The sequence below is a fragment of the Bombina bombina genome, chromosome 3 (assembly GCF_027579735.1).
Source record: "Bombina bombina isolate aBomBom1 chromosome 3, aBomBom1.pri, whole genome shotgun sequence".
In the NCBI taxonomy this organism is placed as follows: domain Eukaryota; kingdom Metazoa; phylum Chordata; class Amphibia; order Anura; family Bombinatoridae; genus Bombina; species Bombina bombina.
The window spans coordinates 460,771,051-460,789,485 of record NC_069501.1 but is presented as its reverse complement, the minus strand read 5'-3'; the positions used below and the strand labels follow the sequence as shown (position 1 = coordinate 460,789,485).

Sequence of the window (18,435 nt, the reverse complement as noted above, 5' to 3'; positions counted from 1 at the left end):
CTTAGTGTTGGTGGTGTGTATTGTTTCAGTGAAGATTTATTTTGTGTCATACAGGCCACAGTGTGGTGTTTGTACACTGGCACATGGGCTCTCACAGGATATGTGCATATACCGCTGAAAAATAGTAAAAACTTTTACTAGAACCATTTTTGCTAATGGAAGTATATTGCAAAAATGCATCTATTTAAAACTGAAATGCACTAATGCACATTTTAATTGTGACTTTTCTATGTCTTTAACCCCTTTATGACCACAGCACTTTTCTGTCCGTTTGGGACCAAGGCTGTTTTTACATTTCTGCGGTGTTTGTGTTTAGCTGTAATTTTCCTCTTACTCATTTACTGTACCCACACATATTATATACAGTTTTTCTCGCCATTAAATGGACTTTCTAAAGATACCATTATTTTCATCATAACAAAACAAAAGGAAGCAATCCCAGATTTGCTGAAAAAGGCAAAAATGCTATTTTCTCCCAGCTGACCTTTTTGTCTATATTATAGAAGGAGGTAACTGGCTGGGAGTGTATTTAGAGCATATTACAACATTTAAATCATAGAAAAAAACCCTATTAAGAGAATAGGGAAAAGTATGCTCTTTCTGCACATAAAGTATATATTTTTCCACTTAAAGTTTTTCACAAACTTTAGGTTTCTCACTGAAATTATTTACAAACAACTTGTGCAATTATGGCATAAATGGTTGTAAATGCTTCTCTGGGATCCCCTTTGTTCAGAAAAAGCAGACATATATGGCTTTGGCGTTGCTTTTTAGTAATTAGAAGGCCGCTAAATGCCACTGCGCATCACACATGTATTATGCCCAACAGTGAAGGGGTTAATTAGGGAGCATGTAGGGAGCTTCTAGGGTTAATTTTATCTTTAGTGTAGTGTAGTAGACAACCCCAAGTATTGATCTAGGCCCATTTGGTATATTTCATGCCACCATTTCACCGCCAAATGCGATTAAATTAAAAAAAAAGTAAAATGTTTCACTATTTTAGGTTTCTCACGGAAATTATTTACAAACAACTTGTGCAAGTATGGCATACATGGTTGTAAATGCTTCTCTGGGATCCCCTTTGTTCAGAAATAGCAGACATATGGCTTTAGCGTTGCTTTTTGGTAATTAGAAGGCCGCTAAATGCCGCTGCGTACCACATGTGTATTATGCCCAGCAGTGCAGGGGTTAATTAGGGAGCTTGTAGGGTTAATTTTAGCTTTAGTGTAGTGTAGTAGACAACCCAAAGTATTGATCTAGGCCCATTTAGGTATATTTCATGCCACCATTTCACCACCAAATGCAATAAAAAAAAAAAATCGGTCATTTTTTCCCAAACTTTAGGTTTCTCACTGAAATTATTTACAAACAGCTTGTGCAATTATGGCACAAATGGTTGTAAAAGCTTCTCTGGGATCCCCTTTGTTCAGAAATAGCAGACTTATATGGCTTTGGCGTTGCTTTTTGGTAATTAGAAGGCCGCTAAATGCTGCTGCGCATCACATGTGTATAATGCCCAGCAGTGCAGGGGTTAATTAGGTAGCTTGTAGGGAGCTTGCAGGGTTAATTTTAGCTTTAGTGAAGAGATCAGCCTCCCACCTGACACATCGCACCCCCTGATCCCTCCCAAATAGCTCTCTTCCCTCCCCCACCCCACAATTGTCCCCGCCATCTTAAGTACTGGCAGAAAGTCTGCCAGTACTAAAATAAAAGGTATCTTTTATTTTTTTAGCATATTTACATATGCTGCTGTGTAAGATCCCCCCTTATCCCCCAACCTCCCTGATCCCCCCAAACAGCTCTCTAACCCTCCCCCTCTACATTATTGGAAGCCTTCTTGGGTACTGGCAGCTGTCTGTCAGTACCCAATTTACAAAAAAATATATTTTTTTAAATTTTTTTTACACTTTTCTGTAGTGTAGCTTCCCCCTCCCAAAAGACCAACCCCCCACCTCCTCCCAGATCACTTAGATCGTACATTTACATATTAATTTCCCCCTCTCTCCCACTTAATTCACAGAAATTGTTCCATAGTGTAATGGTTCCCACCTGCTCCCTCATCCGTGCACGCGCCCGCCCACTGCCCTCTATGCGCGCCCCCAGCTACCCCGCCCACGATCCCACCCACCTCTACAGACAAGAAGCCATCGATGGCCGCCCACCCGCCTCCCACGTCGGCTCCCACCCACCAGCAATTGCGGCCATCGATGTCTGGTGCAGAGAGGGCCACAGAGTGGCTCTCTATGCACCGGAGGGGTAAAGAATGTTACTGCAGTGTACTTCGATATCGAGGCATCACTGCAATAACCGGAAAGCAGCTGGAAGCGATCAGGATAACTTCCACTGCTTTTCAAGACCGACCACTGCTTTCCAAGACCGACCACTGTTTTCCAAGATTGACGACTCGGCCGTTAAGGGGTTAATGTAAGAGAAAAGGGAAGGGCTACCCCATCTTTTTCTTTAACTGCATATGAGTAAATACCAAAGTTATGTTGAACTAATATATATGTGTATATGTTTGTGATTGGTTAGCAAGGGTCCATTTGTTCTGGGCACAGGGAAATCAGTGAAACATAAAACAAGTCACTCATATGACAAAATTAAAGGGACACTGAACTCAAATTTTTTCTTTCGTGATTCAGATAGAGCATGGAATTTTAAGCAACTTTCTAATTTACTCCTATTATTAAATTTTCTTTATTCTCTTGGTATCTTTATTTGAAATGCAAAAATGTAAGTTTAGATGCCGGCCCATTTTTTATTAACAACCTGGGTTGTCCTTGCTAATTGGTGGATAAATTCATCCACCAATAAAAAAGTGATGTCCAGAGTCTGAAACAAAAAATAGCTTAGATGCCTTCTTTTTCAAATAAAGATAGCAAGAGAACTAAGAAAAAATGATAATAGGAGTAAATTAGAAAGTTGCTTAAAATTGCATGCTCTTTCTGAATCATGAAAAAAAAATCGGTTCAGTGTCCCTTTAAGCTGCATTATTTAATGCAAAAAATATTCTCAGATATGAAGGTATCATGCAGCTTACAATTTGTGTATATTGTCCCTATAAAACAGCTTCAGAACAGAAGTAAACTACTAAGAGCTAGCTGAGCAATTCTGGTTAGCGAATGACAAGAGACATATGTGTGTAGCCACCTATCACCAGCTGCTCCATAGTCCCATAGTCTACCTAGGTATGCTTTTCAACAAAGGATGTAATGTTACAAAGCACATTTGATTATAAAAGTATTTGAAAAGTTTCTTAAAGGGATACTGAAACCAAAATTTTTCTTTCATGATTCAGATAGAGATCCACTTTTAAGCAACTTTCTAATTTGCTTCTATTATCAAATTTTCTTTGTTCTCTTGGTATCTTTATTTGAAAAAGCAGGAATGTAAGCTTACAAGCAGGCCCATCTTTGGTTCAGCACCTAAATGTAGCCACCAACCAGCAAACGCTATCCAAGGTGCTGAACCAAAAATGGACTGGCTCCTATGCTTACAGTCCTGCTTTTTCAAATAAAGATACCAAGAGAATGAAGAAAAATTGATAATAGGAGTAAATTAGAAAGTTGTCTAAAATGACATGCTCTGTCTGAATCAGGAACGAAACAATTTGGGTTCAGTATTCCTTTAAAGTTGCACACTCTGCCTGAATGATAAAAATTTAATTTTGAGTTTCATGTCCCTTCAGGTTTGACTGCTCAGTAGCAGAAGTCAGGTGATTTCTATATCAATAAACATTTCCCTCTCTGTTCCTTTTGTAGATTCTCAGGTACGAAGGTTAAAGGGCAGCCCGCCTCTCATCCTTGTCAGGGGCAACATGGTACAAGATATACCTCTCTGGACCTTCTCTATTGTCCTCTTTCTGCAGCTGCTTTCTGCTATTGAAGTGCCATTGGACCGTGAGTTATGAGGGCAGAGGGTGACTGTAATTAAAATCTTTGTGAAGTAAACAACATGTTTTCCAAATCACTGAGCAAGTTATATATATATATATATATATATATTTATTTTTTTATTTATTTTCTTAATATTAGGGCACAGCTAGCTAATACAGTTTTGTTTATATTGTATCTTCTGGGACACATCCATAAATCTTCTTTACATTTTATAACATATATGGTTCTTCACGCTGGGTTGTGAGATGCTCTTTACTGAGTCTCTCACACCCCCTTTTTTTCTCATCCTTGGGCTTGTCTGGGCGAATGTTTTAGAGCATCTGTTTAAAACACTGTTCTGTAATTAGTTAAATTTCACTATTATAATAAAATGTGGAATATTTGCATTCTGACATTCTTTGTTGCAAACATTTTTGCATTTCCATGTTTTGAATGTGACATTCGATTTCAAGAATGTTTAAAGGGAAAATAAAGTAAAAATTTGAGTTTCATGATTTGCAGGGCCCGAAGATCTAAAGGTCTCTACACTGAGCAGATTATATAACAAGCCTAGCTAGTGTTGTGAGGTCCCTCAAATAATTTTAGATTTTTATTTTTATTTTAGCCATGTAGTGTTCTAGATGTGAGAGTCACCTACATTACATTATCATTTAGAGCTCAAAAATATTTTGCATGATTTCTCTCCCTGCCAACAAGTTATTGATAATCAGGCCCCAGAGTAGGCAATTTTAAACACATTTCTAATATACTTCTATTACCAAATTTGCTTACTTCTCTTTTGGTATCCTTTGTTGAAGAGTAAACCTAGGTAGGCTTTGGAGCAGCAATGGGAGATACACACATATGCCTCTTGTTGTTGGCTTATCAAATGTGATTAGTTAGTTTCCATTAATGCATTGCTGCTCCTGAAGTCTATCCAGGTATGCCTTTCAACAAAGGATACAAAGAGAACAAAGCAAATTTGATACCAGAAGTAAAGTTGTTTTAAATTGCATGTTCTACCTGAATAATTAAAGTTACATTTTAAATCTTTTATTTTTTCTTCTTATAATGTAAGTCTGAGAGAGAATTTACATTTGAATGTTCAGTAATATTATTATGTTACTTGTTTTCTATAATTGAATCTTAGATTCAGAGTTTGCAAATATAACATGCAAACGTTTATTAAATCATTCTGTTGGTGTTAAGTGTTTTCAACTTCTGATTCTCACCCAGTGTACATACTCCCTTATTCCATTGTATAATTGTGCAAACATTTATTAACGGGACATGAAACCCAAAATATTTATTTCATCATTCAGATAGAACATACAATTTTAAACTACTTTCCAATTTACTATTATCTAATTTGCTTCAGTCTCTGGGTATCCTTGGTTAAAAAAACATACCTAGGTAGGTAAGGGAGCAGCAAAGCAGGAGCTAGCTGCTGATTGGTAGCTGCACATATATACTTTTTGTGATTGGCTCAATGAATAAGTTCAACTTGCTCCATTTAGTGCATTGATGCTACCTCAACCAAGGATACTAAGAGAATGATGCAAATTTGATAATTGAAGTAAATTGGAAAGTTGTTTAAAATGTATGCTCTATCTGAATCATGAAAGAAACATTTTGGGTTTTGTGTACCCTTTAAGGTGTTAAGTGGAACCTTCCCCCTATTTTCTTAGGAAGATTTGCAACTCAGGGTATGTTGCTTAGCAATTATAGCAAGACTAGTGTTAAAGCCTGTGTTGCATTGCAGTAAAAATGTTTAAGCATTGCAGCGGTCCCATCCGCCTCCTCTCCAGCGATGGGACGCCCATCCGCCTCCCTCCTAACCCTCCCATGACACCAACGATCGGCACCACTCGTGGGGCATGCAGAAATAGCTTAATCTGGGGCTTAACGACTAGCGCCGTCCTCGCACAGTCTCTACTGCGCATTGGCACTGGGTGCTAAGGGGTTAAGGACAGGTATGTTTGTCTCGTGCAGTCTCTACTGTGCATTACTGCTTTGGACAAACATACCAGGCCTTTTATAATATAAGATGGTGTAAAAGGCTATCTTTTACGTTACAACCATTACCCATGATTGACTTGGCCAATTCAACTACAATAATCATGCACATACATTTTTAAAATGTTGTAAACAAATTAATTTACTGATTAATCTATGTCAGACTCCTATGTTTAGTTAATATGTTTTATATATGGTTTCAGAAAATATGTTACTCTAATTAAAAATGATTTGTTATTACTTTAATACAAAGGAGTAACTAGAAACCACAGGGCCCAGGTGCAAGAATCGAAGAAGCCCCCCCCCCCCCCCGAAAAAGTAAATTTGATACATATCTTTATTTTTATTTTTTTACATTTAACACAGAAAAAAAATGTGAATCAGATTACATGTCTGCAAAAGGAGGTACCCTGTGCCCACAGTCAGTCTGTCTGACCCCCTTTTTCTGTATCAAGTGATACTGTTTAACCCACCAGTACTGTATATAGTGAGTCAGTGACACAGTCTGTAATCTGTCAATGAGATGGCTGGCCTGACCCTACCCATCCCAGTACTTTATAAAGTGACCACAGTAGTCTGTGACATGGTCCAGGTACCCCGTACTGTATATAGTGGTGCTGTATAGACTGACACTGTTTACCCCCCGCCCCCCATGATGTAGTAACAAGGTCTGTAATTTGCTGGTTCCACAAACACACACACATACATGCATAAATACACACACAGTCACATACATACACACACACACATAAACACCAATGGGTAAAACAGAAACACTAACCCCTGTAGTCAGAGACAAAAGTGAAGCATCATGTCACACTCACATGATATCAGTGCAGGCAGTGGCAGGTCAACATTTTTTTTTTTAAGCTGGGCCCCCACCCTTGGGGCCCAGTCGCAATTGTGAACTCTGCACCCCCTGTAGTTTTCGCCCCTGCTTTAATATTTAATATTTCAGTATTTATGATATTAAATATTCCAGTTTATAAACACTTTTATTATGTAAAATATGAAAATCAACTTAAAAGTTTATTATTTATATCACTTTATTGAGTGTATGTGTGTTTTGGGTGATATAAATCTATTTCCCATTTTGAAATAACAGTGTTAAAGGTAAAATAGACTGGCTAAAATATAAGGCCTTTGGCAGCTCCATACAACATGCGTAAGACAAGTGGAAACTGAGCACAAAATATAATTTTTTACTAAAGACTTAATGGGAGCAGAAAACAGGATCCCCCATGCCATAGTTTAGGGAGCACAAAATGAAAATGTGACAGCTTTAAATATTACCAGGTAGGATTATTGTTATCAGTAACAATATTAATGGCTAACGACCAGCATAATATTCTTTACTTGTATAAAAAATTCCAGCAGCACATCAGAGGTTAACAATTATCCACTTTTATTTGTTCCAAGAGACAATAATACATGACGTTTCGGGCTCAAATGCCCTTAATCATATGACCTTAACATACTAGTTACCTTCCTTAAATACCTATTCCCACAGGTGTTACTAATCATATCTTTAGCTTAGTTACATCAAAGTCCAACATTTGAATATAAACACCACCTAGTGGTCAGTATATAGAATTATATCTCTAAACAAGTCTAACAGTGCTACATAGTTACAATGAAGTGCAAAATACCAAAATCAAAATTTTTTACAAAATAGTTACAAATCTAGAGGACTGGGATTCTTCTTCACAACGCTCATATTTAAGGGAATAGTAGAATCTAGAGGAAATTAGAAAAAATTAGAGAAAAACATTAAAATCTATCTCACGGTTCATACCTTTTGGAAAAATACAATCCAATTTATAGATCCGCATTGATTCTCTCCTCTTTAAGATCATCTAATATTCTTTACATTACTAATGGAGACTTGGTCATAGTTTCTTAAATAGGTTATTGGACACGTTTCTGATCTCTTTTAAATGAATACTGTATGTACTGCACGTTGAATGAAAACAAATCTATTAAACTAAATTAGTGTACCTGGTAATGTGTTTTATATTTGAGGTAAGACATTGTAATATGTTGTGTTTTTGGAACAAAACGTTTTAAGAACTAGACTTGTACAGCTTCGAAAAATTCGTTTCGGTTCGGTTTGGATAGATTCGGATCGATTTGAATTTCGGTTCGGATCTATTCGAATTCGGAAAAATTCAAATGAATTCGTTTCGGATTCATTCGGATTCTTTCGGATTGGGAAAAATTTCGGATTTTCGGTAAGTGTTAGGTGGGATGTACTGTGTATTACACTAATATTATGTACTGTATATTAGGTTTAACCCATAGCAGAGTGATAAAACCTAATATACTGTACAATACTAGTGTAATACACGGCCATCCGAATCTACCGAATACATTCGAATCGATTTGGATGTATTCGATTCGATTCGGATTTATTCGGTAGATTCGGCAGTATTTTAATTCGGAAATTCGAATCGATCCGAATCTCCGAATTTTCCGAATTTCCGAATCGATCCGAAACGAATCGCACATGTCTATTAAGAACCCTAATCTATAGGATTTGCATTCTTTCTTCCTGCTTCAGTTGCTTTAGAATGTTAATTTCTCTCACTTATGCATCCCTCATCTTTTATGATTGGTTGGAAGCTTAGTGGTTTCCATTATATTAGCTGTGCAGATGAAAAGATTTTCAAACCACAAAGTAACAGCTTCTCATTAGCTAAAATTAACAAGCACTAGTTACATTGACATTATCTTCTGGCTAAACACAAAGGGCTAGATTACAAGTGGAGCGCTAAATTATCACACTCCCGCAAACAGGCAAATTTGCGGGCACGCTATAATTAACCAGCCATTAGCTCGCCGAAAATTAACCAGAGATTAGATCCCCAAAGTGCCCTCAAAATAAAGGGCATTATAGTTTTTTATTAAATTTTTTTTTTTTTTTTAAATAAAAAATAACTGCACTAGGCAGTTTTGGGGCTTTAAAGTTGGTGGGAGTAGGGTGTTAGAAACAATAGGCACTGAAAAATGCCCTTACAGTATGGTCTATGGGAACCGGGTGTTCCCATAGACCACAATGTAAATATACTGTATATGTAATGCTTCCTCGCTATGCGACCGTAAGGAATATATAGCGCTACGCTTGTAATCTGGTCCAAAGTCTGATTTAATTAGTGATGGCTATATGGGGAGGTCCAAGGAGGCAAATAACTCAGTCTTTACTTGTTTTACTTGTCTACTGCAATTTCTTACTCTTCTTACTCGTCCTGGACTAGTGAAAATATCCAGCCCTGTATGTGATTTTTATATACTTTTTATATATATATATATATACACACAGAAACAAACATACATGAGTACATACACAACACACACGTGCACCCACTCATACATGTACTTATGTGTGTATATATATAAAATCACACACACAAAACCAGAGACATTAAAAGCAATATGCAGTAAGGATAGAATTTTTTTTTGTCAACAATCAAAACATATGGCAACAAAGGATCCGGAGCACAGGAACAAAAAATAATAAAATATAGCTTTTATTCACTGCTTATAGCATAGATATTATATACAGAACTAGAGTCAGACCCAGACCGCTGACATGTTTCGGCTATACGCCGTAATCCAAGCGTAAAACAATCAAAACATGCACAGTGCAATTAGGCAGTTTAGAGTCTGTTGGTTATAATTTGATTAACTACATGAATAATATATTGTCACATTAATACACGTTTGGCAATGCCTGGATTATAAAATCTTACATTTTTATTTGTGTTACATTTCTGCTGTAGAGATTATCCTTTTTTTGTAAAAAGTGAAAATTGAAAACCTGCTTTGCTTATAATGCTTGACATAGATTTCCTATGCCGCTGCATACCCCAGAAATTCTACAGATTAGTTAGCTCACACTGTAACTGGATGAGTGCACGTGGCTAAGCTACCTGTCACTTTCTATGCTGGATGGGATGTATACGGAATTTGGCAGCGCTATACAAATAAATGATAATAATAATATAGCTATATGCACTGTGCATATGGTGCTGTCACTGCAGACAGCTGCAACCCCTACCCCCTGCACTGCCCCCACACAGTGCCCTTGTAACCTTGTCACTTCTATTCACTTTTGGTCACAGAGACCTGAGGTCCTCGCTCGATAAGGCCTGAGGCCGCGCTGCCCTGCAGGTGGTAGATGAGAATCCACACAGCAGATGCCTGCTCACAGGGACACTTTGTAACACAACCCCCCTGACTTCTATACATTCAAACATTAAACCCAGAACCCTCTGAGGGGACAGAATATTAGAAATGTTAACTTTATTGTTATCAGAATTGGAAATCTAAGTCTAAAAAATAAAGCAATTAACAGAGGGGAACTATGAAGATGCAGCTTTAAATACACTTAAAGGGACATAAAATAATTTTATGATTCAGATAAGGCATACAGTTTTATACAACTTTCAAATTTGCTTCTATTATCCAATTTGCTTCATTCTTTTAGGATCCTTTGTTGTATCTGCAAAGCACTAATTTGAGCTAGCTGAACATTTCGGGTGAGCCAGTGACAAGAGTCATATTTGTGCAGCCACCAATTAAAATTGATGGAGAGTTTAAATTTGCATGGTCTATCTGAGTCATTAAAGAAAAAAAATTGGGTTTCACATTTAAGGCATGTAAATAAGGTACAAACAGTTATAATATGTATCAAAGCTTTAAGACAAAGTGATAATGATAACTTACAGTTTTCAGTATAACTGCCCAATCCAGACATCTAGCGCCAATAACTACCTACCTATTCTCATTTTCAACATGCAGTTAACCTACAAAAAATGCCATGAGGGGCAACGTTCAGGGTAAAATGTAAAAGTATTTTTATGATACGTTTATTTGCATTTATAGCAGATAGAGCATCAGTATTTTCTCCATATTATACATCAGGAATGGGTTATGGGTGATTATATTCATGAAATCTTTGTTGCTCTTGGGGATAATTAATGGTGAAGGGGAGAGATGAGTATGCAATAATGAGGGATGACTAAGGGAGAGAAACAGAGAGTCTAAGGGGTGATAGTGTGTTGAAGATTGGATGGGAAAGGGCATCAGGAAATAGTTGAAGAGGGACCAGAATCATGGATGACAGGGCATTGAAAGTGTGATGATGTTGGATTAAAAACATGTATGGATAATAAAATGTTTATAGCAATGCATAGTCATATCTATAAATTGTTGCTGCCATAGACTACTGAAGATAGGTGCACGCGCTATAGCTCCTATCAGCCTACCAAGATTTGTTCTTCAACAAAGGATAACAAGAGTACAAAGCAAATGAGATAAAAGGAGTAAATTGCACTCTCTGGATTTAAAACACTCCAAATTTAATGTGACATTTCGGGGCCTTCCGGGTCTGAGGAAACATCACATTCAATTTGGAGTGCTTTAAATCCACGAATATACCTATAGGAGTAATTTCCCATACAATTAATTTGCTGCAGCTGACATAACAAGTTATTGGAAAAAAACATTAAAGGAAAAAAATACAGTCCCTTTAATTTGAATATGTCCCTTTAATTAGAAGTAAACAGTGAATCAATGTCTTCAGTGATAGCAGCTTTAATAATATAAAACAATTTACATTTTTAAAATGTCTCTATATAAAAAAGGGAATTAAATTACATTTTATGGGTCCCCTGTTGCTTTGTACCACTGTGAATTATTTCATATGACCCAGGGATTAGTATAAGCTGTATGGGGTTTATACATAGGTGTAGAGTGCAAAGTTATAACACAAGTTGATAAATGTCCCAAGTAGTATTTGCCTCTTACATTTTAAACCCTTTTAGTGGGTCACTCCTTTAGGGGTCTAATTATCACAATTAAAATTGAAAAATGAATTTAAATTTATATCTTATACAACATAATTTCATGTAGGCAATTTTGTAAATTACTTAAAGTGACAGTAAATGTTTCCTTTTAAAAAACTATTTAAAAATATAGAATTAGGCAGCTAAATATTTACTTACCTTACAAGTGCAGACGTCCTCTTTGGCGCAGCAGTTGTTCAATTTAAAGTGACTACAAAATGATACAGTTTGTGCTAGTACAATTACAGTTAAAATGCTTTGAAAATATTTATTTCACAAGCAGACTTTTTTAATGTAGAGTTTAATTGATAATATATACTTTGCATATTAAACTTTCTTGATTCAGATAGAGCATGCAATTAAAAAACAAATTCCAGTTTACTTTATTATCAAATGTGTCTCATTTTCTTGGTATGAATTGTTGAAGAGTAAAACTAGGGGTGAGATTACATATGCGGCATCACACTCGCAAAAGCCGTCAACGCTGTAGCTTAGTCCGTTTTTGCTATCACATATATGGCGCTGTATATAAATGCGGCAAGTATATTTCACCCGTCGCCCGCTAATTTTACTCCCATAAGCTATCATAGAACCGAGTTGCAAGTTAGTATCACATATTCAGCACAAGTACTTACGCAGCGAAAATTTAGACATTTTACTCCATTTTCACTTCGCCACACATAGGCAGGCGCAGCAAGCCTTTACGCTGAAAATGTGAGCACCGTTACTCCCTGAAAATATAAACTAACACCTAACACATGCGCATTATCTACCTGTCAAACGCAATCCCCCACCACAATAACTAATAAAGTTTATTAATCCCTAATCAGCCGAACCCCCACATCGCAATATGCCTTATTAAACTATTAACCGCTAATCTGACATTCACCCACATCACAAACTACCTAATAAAGTATATTAACCCCTAATCCGCAGAACCCCCACATTGCAATGTGCCTAATTAAACTATTAACCCCTAATCCACCATTCGCCCACATCACAAACTACCTAATAAAGTATATTAACACCTAAACTGCCAACCCCCCACAACGCAATTAATTAACCCCTTAATGACCACAGCACTTTTCCATTTTCTGTCCGTTTGGGACCAAGGCTATTTTTACATTTTTGCGGTGTTTGTGTTTAGCTGTAATTTTCCTCTTGCTCATTCACTGTACCCACACATATTATATACCGTTTTTCTCGCCATTAAATGGACTTTCCAGAGATACCATTATTTTCATCATATCTTATAATTTATTATAAAAAAAATTATAAAATATGAGAAAAAAATGGAAAAAAAAACACTTTTTCTAACTTTGACCCCCAAAATCTGTTACACATCTACAACCACCAAAAAACACCCATGCTAAATATTTTCTATATTTTGTCCTGAGTTTAGAAATACCCAATGTTTACATGTTCTATGCATTTTTTGCAAGTTATAGGGCCATAAATACAAGTAGCACTTTGCTATTTCCAAACCATTTTATTCAAGATTAGCGCTAGTTACATTGGGACACTGATATCTTTCAGGAATCCCTGAATATCCCTTGACATGTATATATTTTTTTTTAGAAGACATCCCAAAGTATTGATCTAGGCCCATTTTGGTATATTGCATGCCACCATTTCACCGCCAAATGCGATCAAATAAAAAAAAAAGTTCCCTTTTTCACAAACTTTTTGTTTCTCACTGAAATTATTTACAAACAGCTTGTGCAATTATGGCATAAATGGTTGTAAATTTTTCTCTGTGATCCCCTTTGTTCAGAAATAGCAGACACATATGGCTTTGGCGTTGCTTTTTGGTACTTAGGCTGCTAAATGCGCATCACACGTATTATGGCTAGCAGTGAAGGGGTTAATTAGGTAGCTTGTAGGGAGCTTGCAGGGTTAATTTTAGCTTTAGTGTAGAGCTTAGCCTCCCACCTGAAACATCAGACCCCCTGATCCCTCCCAAACAGCTCTCTTCCCTCCCCCACCCCACAATTGTCCCCGCCATCTTAAGTACTGGCAGAAACTCTGCCAGTACTAAAATAAAAGCTATATTTGGGCTTTTTTTTTTTTTTAAAGAAAAGGCATATTTACATATGCTGCTCTGTAGGACCCCCCTTTAGCCCCCAACCTAACTGATCCCCCACCAAACAGCTCTCTAACTCTCCCCCTCTGCCTTAATGGCCGCCATCTTGGGTACTGGCAGCTGTCTGCCAGTACCCAGTTTAGAATAAAATTGCTGATATTTTTTATTTTTTCCCCTTTTCTATAGTGTAGCTCCCTGCCCCACCAAAGACCAACCCCCCACCCCCTCCTAGATAACTCCGATTTATATATATATTTAATTTAAATACCCCTTTCTCAAACTTTTCAAAGTTATAGTTTCTGTAGTGTAGCGTTCCCACCCGCTCCCGCCCCGTGCACGCGCCCGCCCGCCACCCCCCCGTGCACGTGCGCGCGCCCGGGCGCGCCCCCATCGGCCCTGCCCCCGATCCCGCCCCCCTCTACATTACCCGGCCCATCGATGGCCGCCCACCCGCCTCCCAAGTCGGCTCCCACCCACCAACGATACCAGCCATCGATGTCCGGTGCAGAGAGGGCCACAGAGTGGCTCTCTCTGCATCGGATGGCCATCTAGAGTTATTGCAGGATTCCTCCATATCGAGGCATCACTGCAATAACCGGAAAGCAGCTGGAAGCGAGCAGGATCGCTTCCAGCTGCTTTCCACACCGAGGACGTGCAGGGTACGTCCTCAGGCGTTAACTGCCTTTTTTTTGAGGACGTACTCTGCACGTCCTCGGTCGTTAAGGGTTTAAAGGGACACTGAACCCAAATGTTTTATTTTGTGATTCAGACAGAGCATGCAGTTTTAAGCAACTTTCTAATTTACTCCTATTATTACATTTTATTAATTCTCTTGGTATCTTTATTTGAAAAGCAAGAATGTAAGTTTAGATGCTGGACCATTTTTGGTGAACAACCTGGGTTGTTCTTGCTGATTGGTGGAAAAAAAATCACCTCTGTGATTATCTTGTATCTAAGCCTCTGCAAACTGGCCCTTATTTCTGTTCTTTTGACAGACTTGCATTTTAGTCAATCGGTGCTGGCTCCTAGGAACTCCACGTGCGTGAGCGCAGTGTTATGTATATGAAACACATGAACTAACACCCTCTAGTGGTAAAAAACGGTCAAAATGCCGTGAGCTAAGAGGTGGCCTTCAAGAGCTTAGAAATTAGCATATGAGCCTCCTAGATTTAGCTTTCAACTAAGAATACCAAGAGAACAAAGCAAAAACCTAATTTATGCTTACCTGATAAATTTATTTCTCTTGTGGTGTATCCAGTCCACGGATCATCCATTACTTGTGGGATATTCTCCTTCCCAACAGGAAGCTGCAAGAGGATCACCCACAGCTGAGCTGTCTATATAGCTCCTCCCCTAACTGCCACTACCAGTCATTCGACCGAACAAAGAGAAACTATAGGGTGCAGTGGTGACTGTAGTTTAAAAATAAAAAACACCTGCCTTAAAATGACAGGGCGGGCCGTGGACTGGATACACCACAAGAGAAATAAATTTATCAGGTAAGCATAAATTATGTTTTCTCTTGTAAGGTGTATCCAGTCCACGGATCATCCATTACTTGTGGGATACCAATACCAAAGCTATAGGACACGGATGAAGGGAGGGACAAGGCAGGCGCTTAAACGGAAGGCACCACTGCCTGCAAGACCTTTCTCCCAAAAATAGCCTCCGAAGAAGCAAAAGTATCAAATTTTAAAAACCCATGTGGAAGCTACCGCTCTAGTAGAATGAGCTGTAATCCTTTCAGGAGGCTGCTGGCCAGCAGTCTCATAAGCTAAGCGTATTATACTCCTTAGCCAAAAGAAAGAGAGGTTGCCGAAGCCTTTTGGCCTCTCCTCTGTCCAGAGTAGACAACAAACAATGCAGATGTTTGACGAAAATCTTTAGTAGCTTGTAAATAAAACTTTAAAGTACGAACCACGTCAAGATTGTGTAAAAGACGTTCCTTCTTTGAAGAAGGATTAGGACACAGTGACGGTACAACAATCTCCTGATTGATATTTTTATTAGATACCACCTTAGGTAAAAAACCAGGTTTGGTATGTAACACTACCTTATCTGCATGAAAAATGAGATAAGGGGAATCACATTGTAAAGCAGATAACTCCGAAACTCTTCGAGCCGAGGAGATAGCTACTAAAAACAGAACCTTCCAGGATAAGAGCTTAATATCTATGGAATGCAAAGGTTCAAATGGAACCCTTTGAAGAACCTTAAGAACTAAATTCAAACTCCAAGGTGGAGCAACAGGTTTAAACACAGGCTTAATTCTGAATAAAGCCTGACAAAACGCCTGCACGTCTGGAACCTCAGCCAGACGTTTGTGCGAAAGAATAGACAGAGCAGAAATCTGTCCTTTTAAGGAACTAGCTGACAAACCCTTCTCCAATCCTTCTTGGAAAACAGATAATATCCTAGGAATCCTGACCTTACTCCATGAGTAACCCTTGGATTCACACCAATGAAGATATTTACACCATATCTTATGATAGATTTTCCTGGTGACAGGCTTTCGCGCCTGTATTAAGGTATCAATGACCGACTCGGAGGAACCGTGCTTTGATAAAATCAAGCGTTCAATCTCCAAGCAGTCAGCCAAAGAGAAATTAGATTTGGATGGTTGAAAGGACCCTGAAGTAGAAGGTCCTGCCTCAGAGGCAGAGTCCATGGTGGAAAGGATGACATGTCCACCAGATCTGCATACCAAGTCCTGCGTGGCCACGCAGGTGCTATCAAAATTGGCGATGCTCTCTCCTGTTTGATCTTGGCAATCAGACGAGGGAGCAGAGGAAACGGTGGAAACACATAAGCCAGGTTGAAGGACCAAGGCACTGCTAGAGCATCTATCAGCGCTGCCTTGGGATCCCTGGACCTGGATCCGTAACAAGGAAGCTTGGCGTTCTGGCGAGACGCCATGAGATCCAGTTCTGGTTTGCCCCAACGTTGAATCAACTGTGCAAACACCTCCGGATGGAACTCCCACTCCCCCGGATGAAAAGTCTGACGACTTAGAAAATCTGCCTCCCAGTTCTCTACTCCTGGGATATGGATAGCTGATAGATGGCAAGAGTGAATCTCTGCCCATTGAATTATCTTTGAAACCTCCAACATCGCTAGGGAACTCCTTGTTCCCCCTTGATGGTTGATGTAAGCTACAGTCGTGATGTTGTCCGACTGAAATCTGATGAACCTCACTGCCGCTAGCTGAGGCCAAGCCTGAAGAGCATTGAATATCGCTCTTAGTTCCAGAATGTTTATTGGAAGGAGTGCATCCTCTTGAGTCCATGACCCCTGAGCCTTCAGAGAGTTCCAGACTGCACCCCAGCCCAGAAGGCTAGTATCTGTTGTTACTATTGTCCAATCTGGCCTGCGGAAGGTCATACCTTTAGACAGATGGACCCGAGATAGCCACCAGAGAAGAGAATCCCTGGTCTCTTGATCCAGATTTAGTAGAGGGGACAAATCTGTGTAATCCCCATTCCACTGACTGAGCATGCAGAGTTGCAGTGGTCTGAGATGTAGGCGGGCAAACGGAACTATGTCCATTGCCGCTACCATTAAGCCGATTACTTCCATACACTGAGCCACCGAAGGGCAAGAAGTATAATAAAGAACACGGCAGGAATTTAGAAATTTTGACAACCTGTCCTCTGTCAGGTAAATCCTCATTTCTACAGAATCTATCAGAGTTCCCAGGAAGGAAACTCTTGTGAGAGGGGATAGAGAACTCTTCTTTTCGTTCACTTTCCACCCATGAGACCTCAGGAATGCCAGAACAATGTCTGTATGGGACTTGGCAATTTGGAAATTCAACGCCTGTATCAGAATGTCATCTAAGTAAGGGGCTACTGCTATGCAGTAATGTGCTGTCATAGGAGGCAGGTGAGGCAGCGCCTCACCTGTCCTATCTGTGTAATTACACCTGATGTAATTAATTTTAATAATAATATAAAAAAAAGGTTTTTAATTTTTTATAATTTTTTTTGGGTATTTATTGGTGACCCCCTACCCCCCCCCCTGCCACCCGCTCAGCTTCTATTATGATTAATTTTGCGTGGCAGTGCATAATTTATTCTCAAAAACATACACATTGCGCAATTAGGTAGAGGCTGTGAGCCCTTCCGTTGTGCAATGTGTTTGTATTTGATTGTATGGGCCGGCGGGGACTGCCACCCAGTGGCGAATATTAGCTTTAACGTCTCCTCTTCGCCGGCCCATAACGCTCCCAATAGAGGCTAGTCTATAGCAGCCTCGGAGCCCTGCCTGCCCCATCAGCCAATCATCTGTCCCAGTCTCACTGACTGACTTAGTCAGTGGGGGTGGAACTGGTGTGGCAGGTGGGAGATAATCCAGGCGTGGTGGAGACTAGAAGATGCGGCGCACGAGAGGCCTTGTGACACTGTCTCCCACTGCAGTGAGCTCCTGAGCCAGCTATGCACATTGCACTCAGTTTCAGTGAGTGATCCGATCCCACATCTAGACGCGGTCCCGCGGATGGTCGGTCATGGTTTTGGCTGTTGGGTGTGCACTGTGAGTGTAATGGACTAGTTGCAGTGCCAGGTGAGGTAACGAGATCAGAGAATACATTAATATCAAAATGTATTTTATATAATGG

At 39.1% G+C, this 18,435-nt stretch overlaps 1 protein-coding gene across 1 annotated transcript in view; it reads left to right on the top strand.

Annotated features, from left to right (window-relative positions):
* Positions 1–18,435, top strand: part of NFASC (neurofascin) — a 278,247-nt gene that overhangs the window by 133,549 nt on the left and 126,263 nt on the right. The window contains exon 3 of the mRNA XM_053706693.1: positions 3,762–3,899. Coding sequence (XP_053562668.1) covers positions 3,818–3,899 — 82 coding nt within the window. The 5' untranslated portion in view covers positions 3,762–3,817. The remainder of the gene's footprint in view (positions 1–3,761; positions 3,900–18,435) is intronic.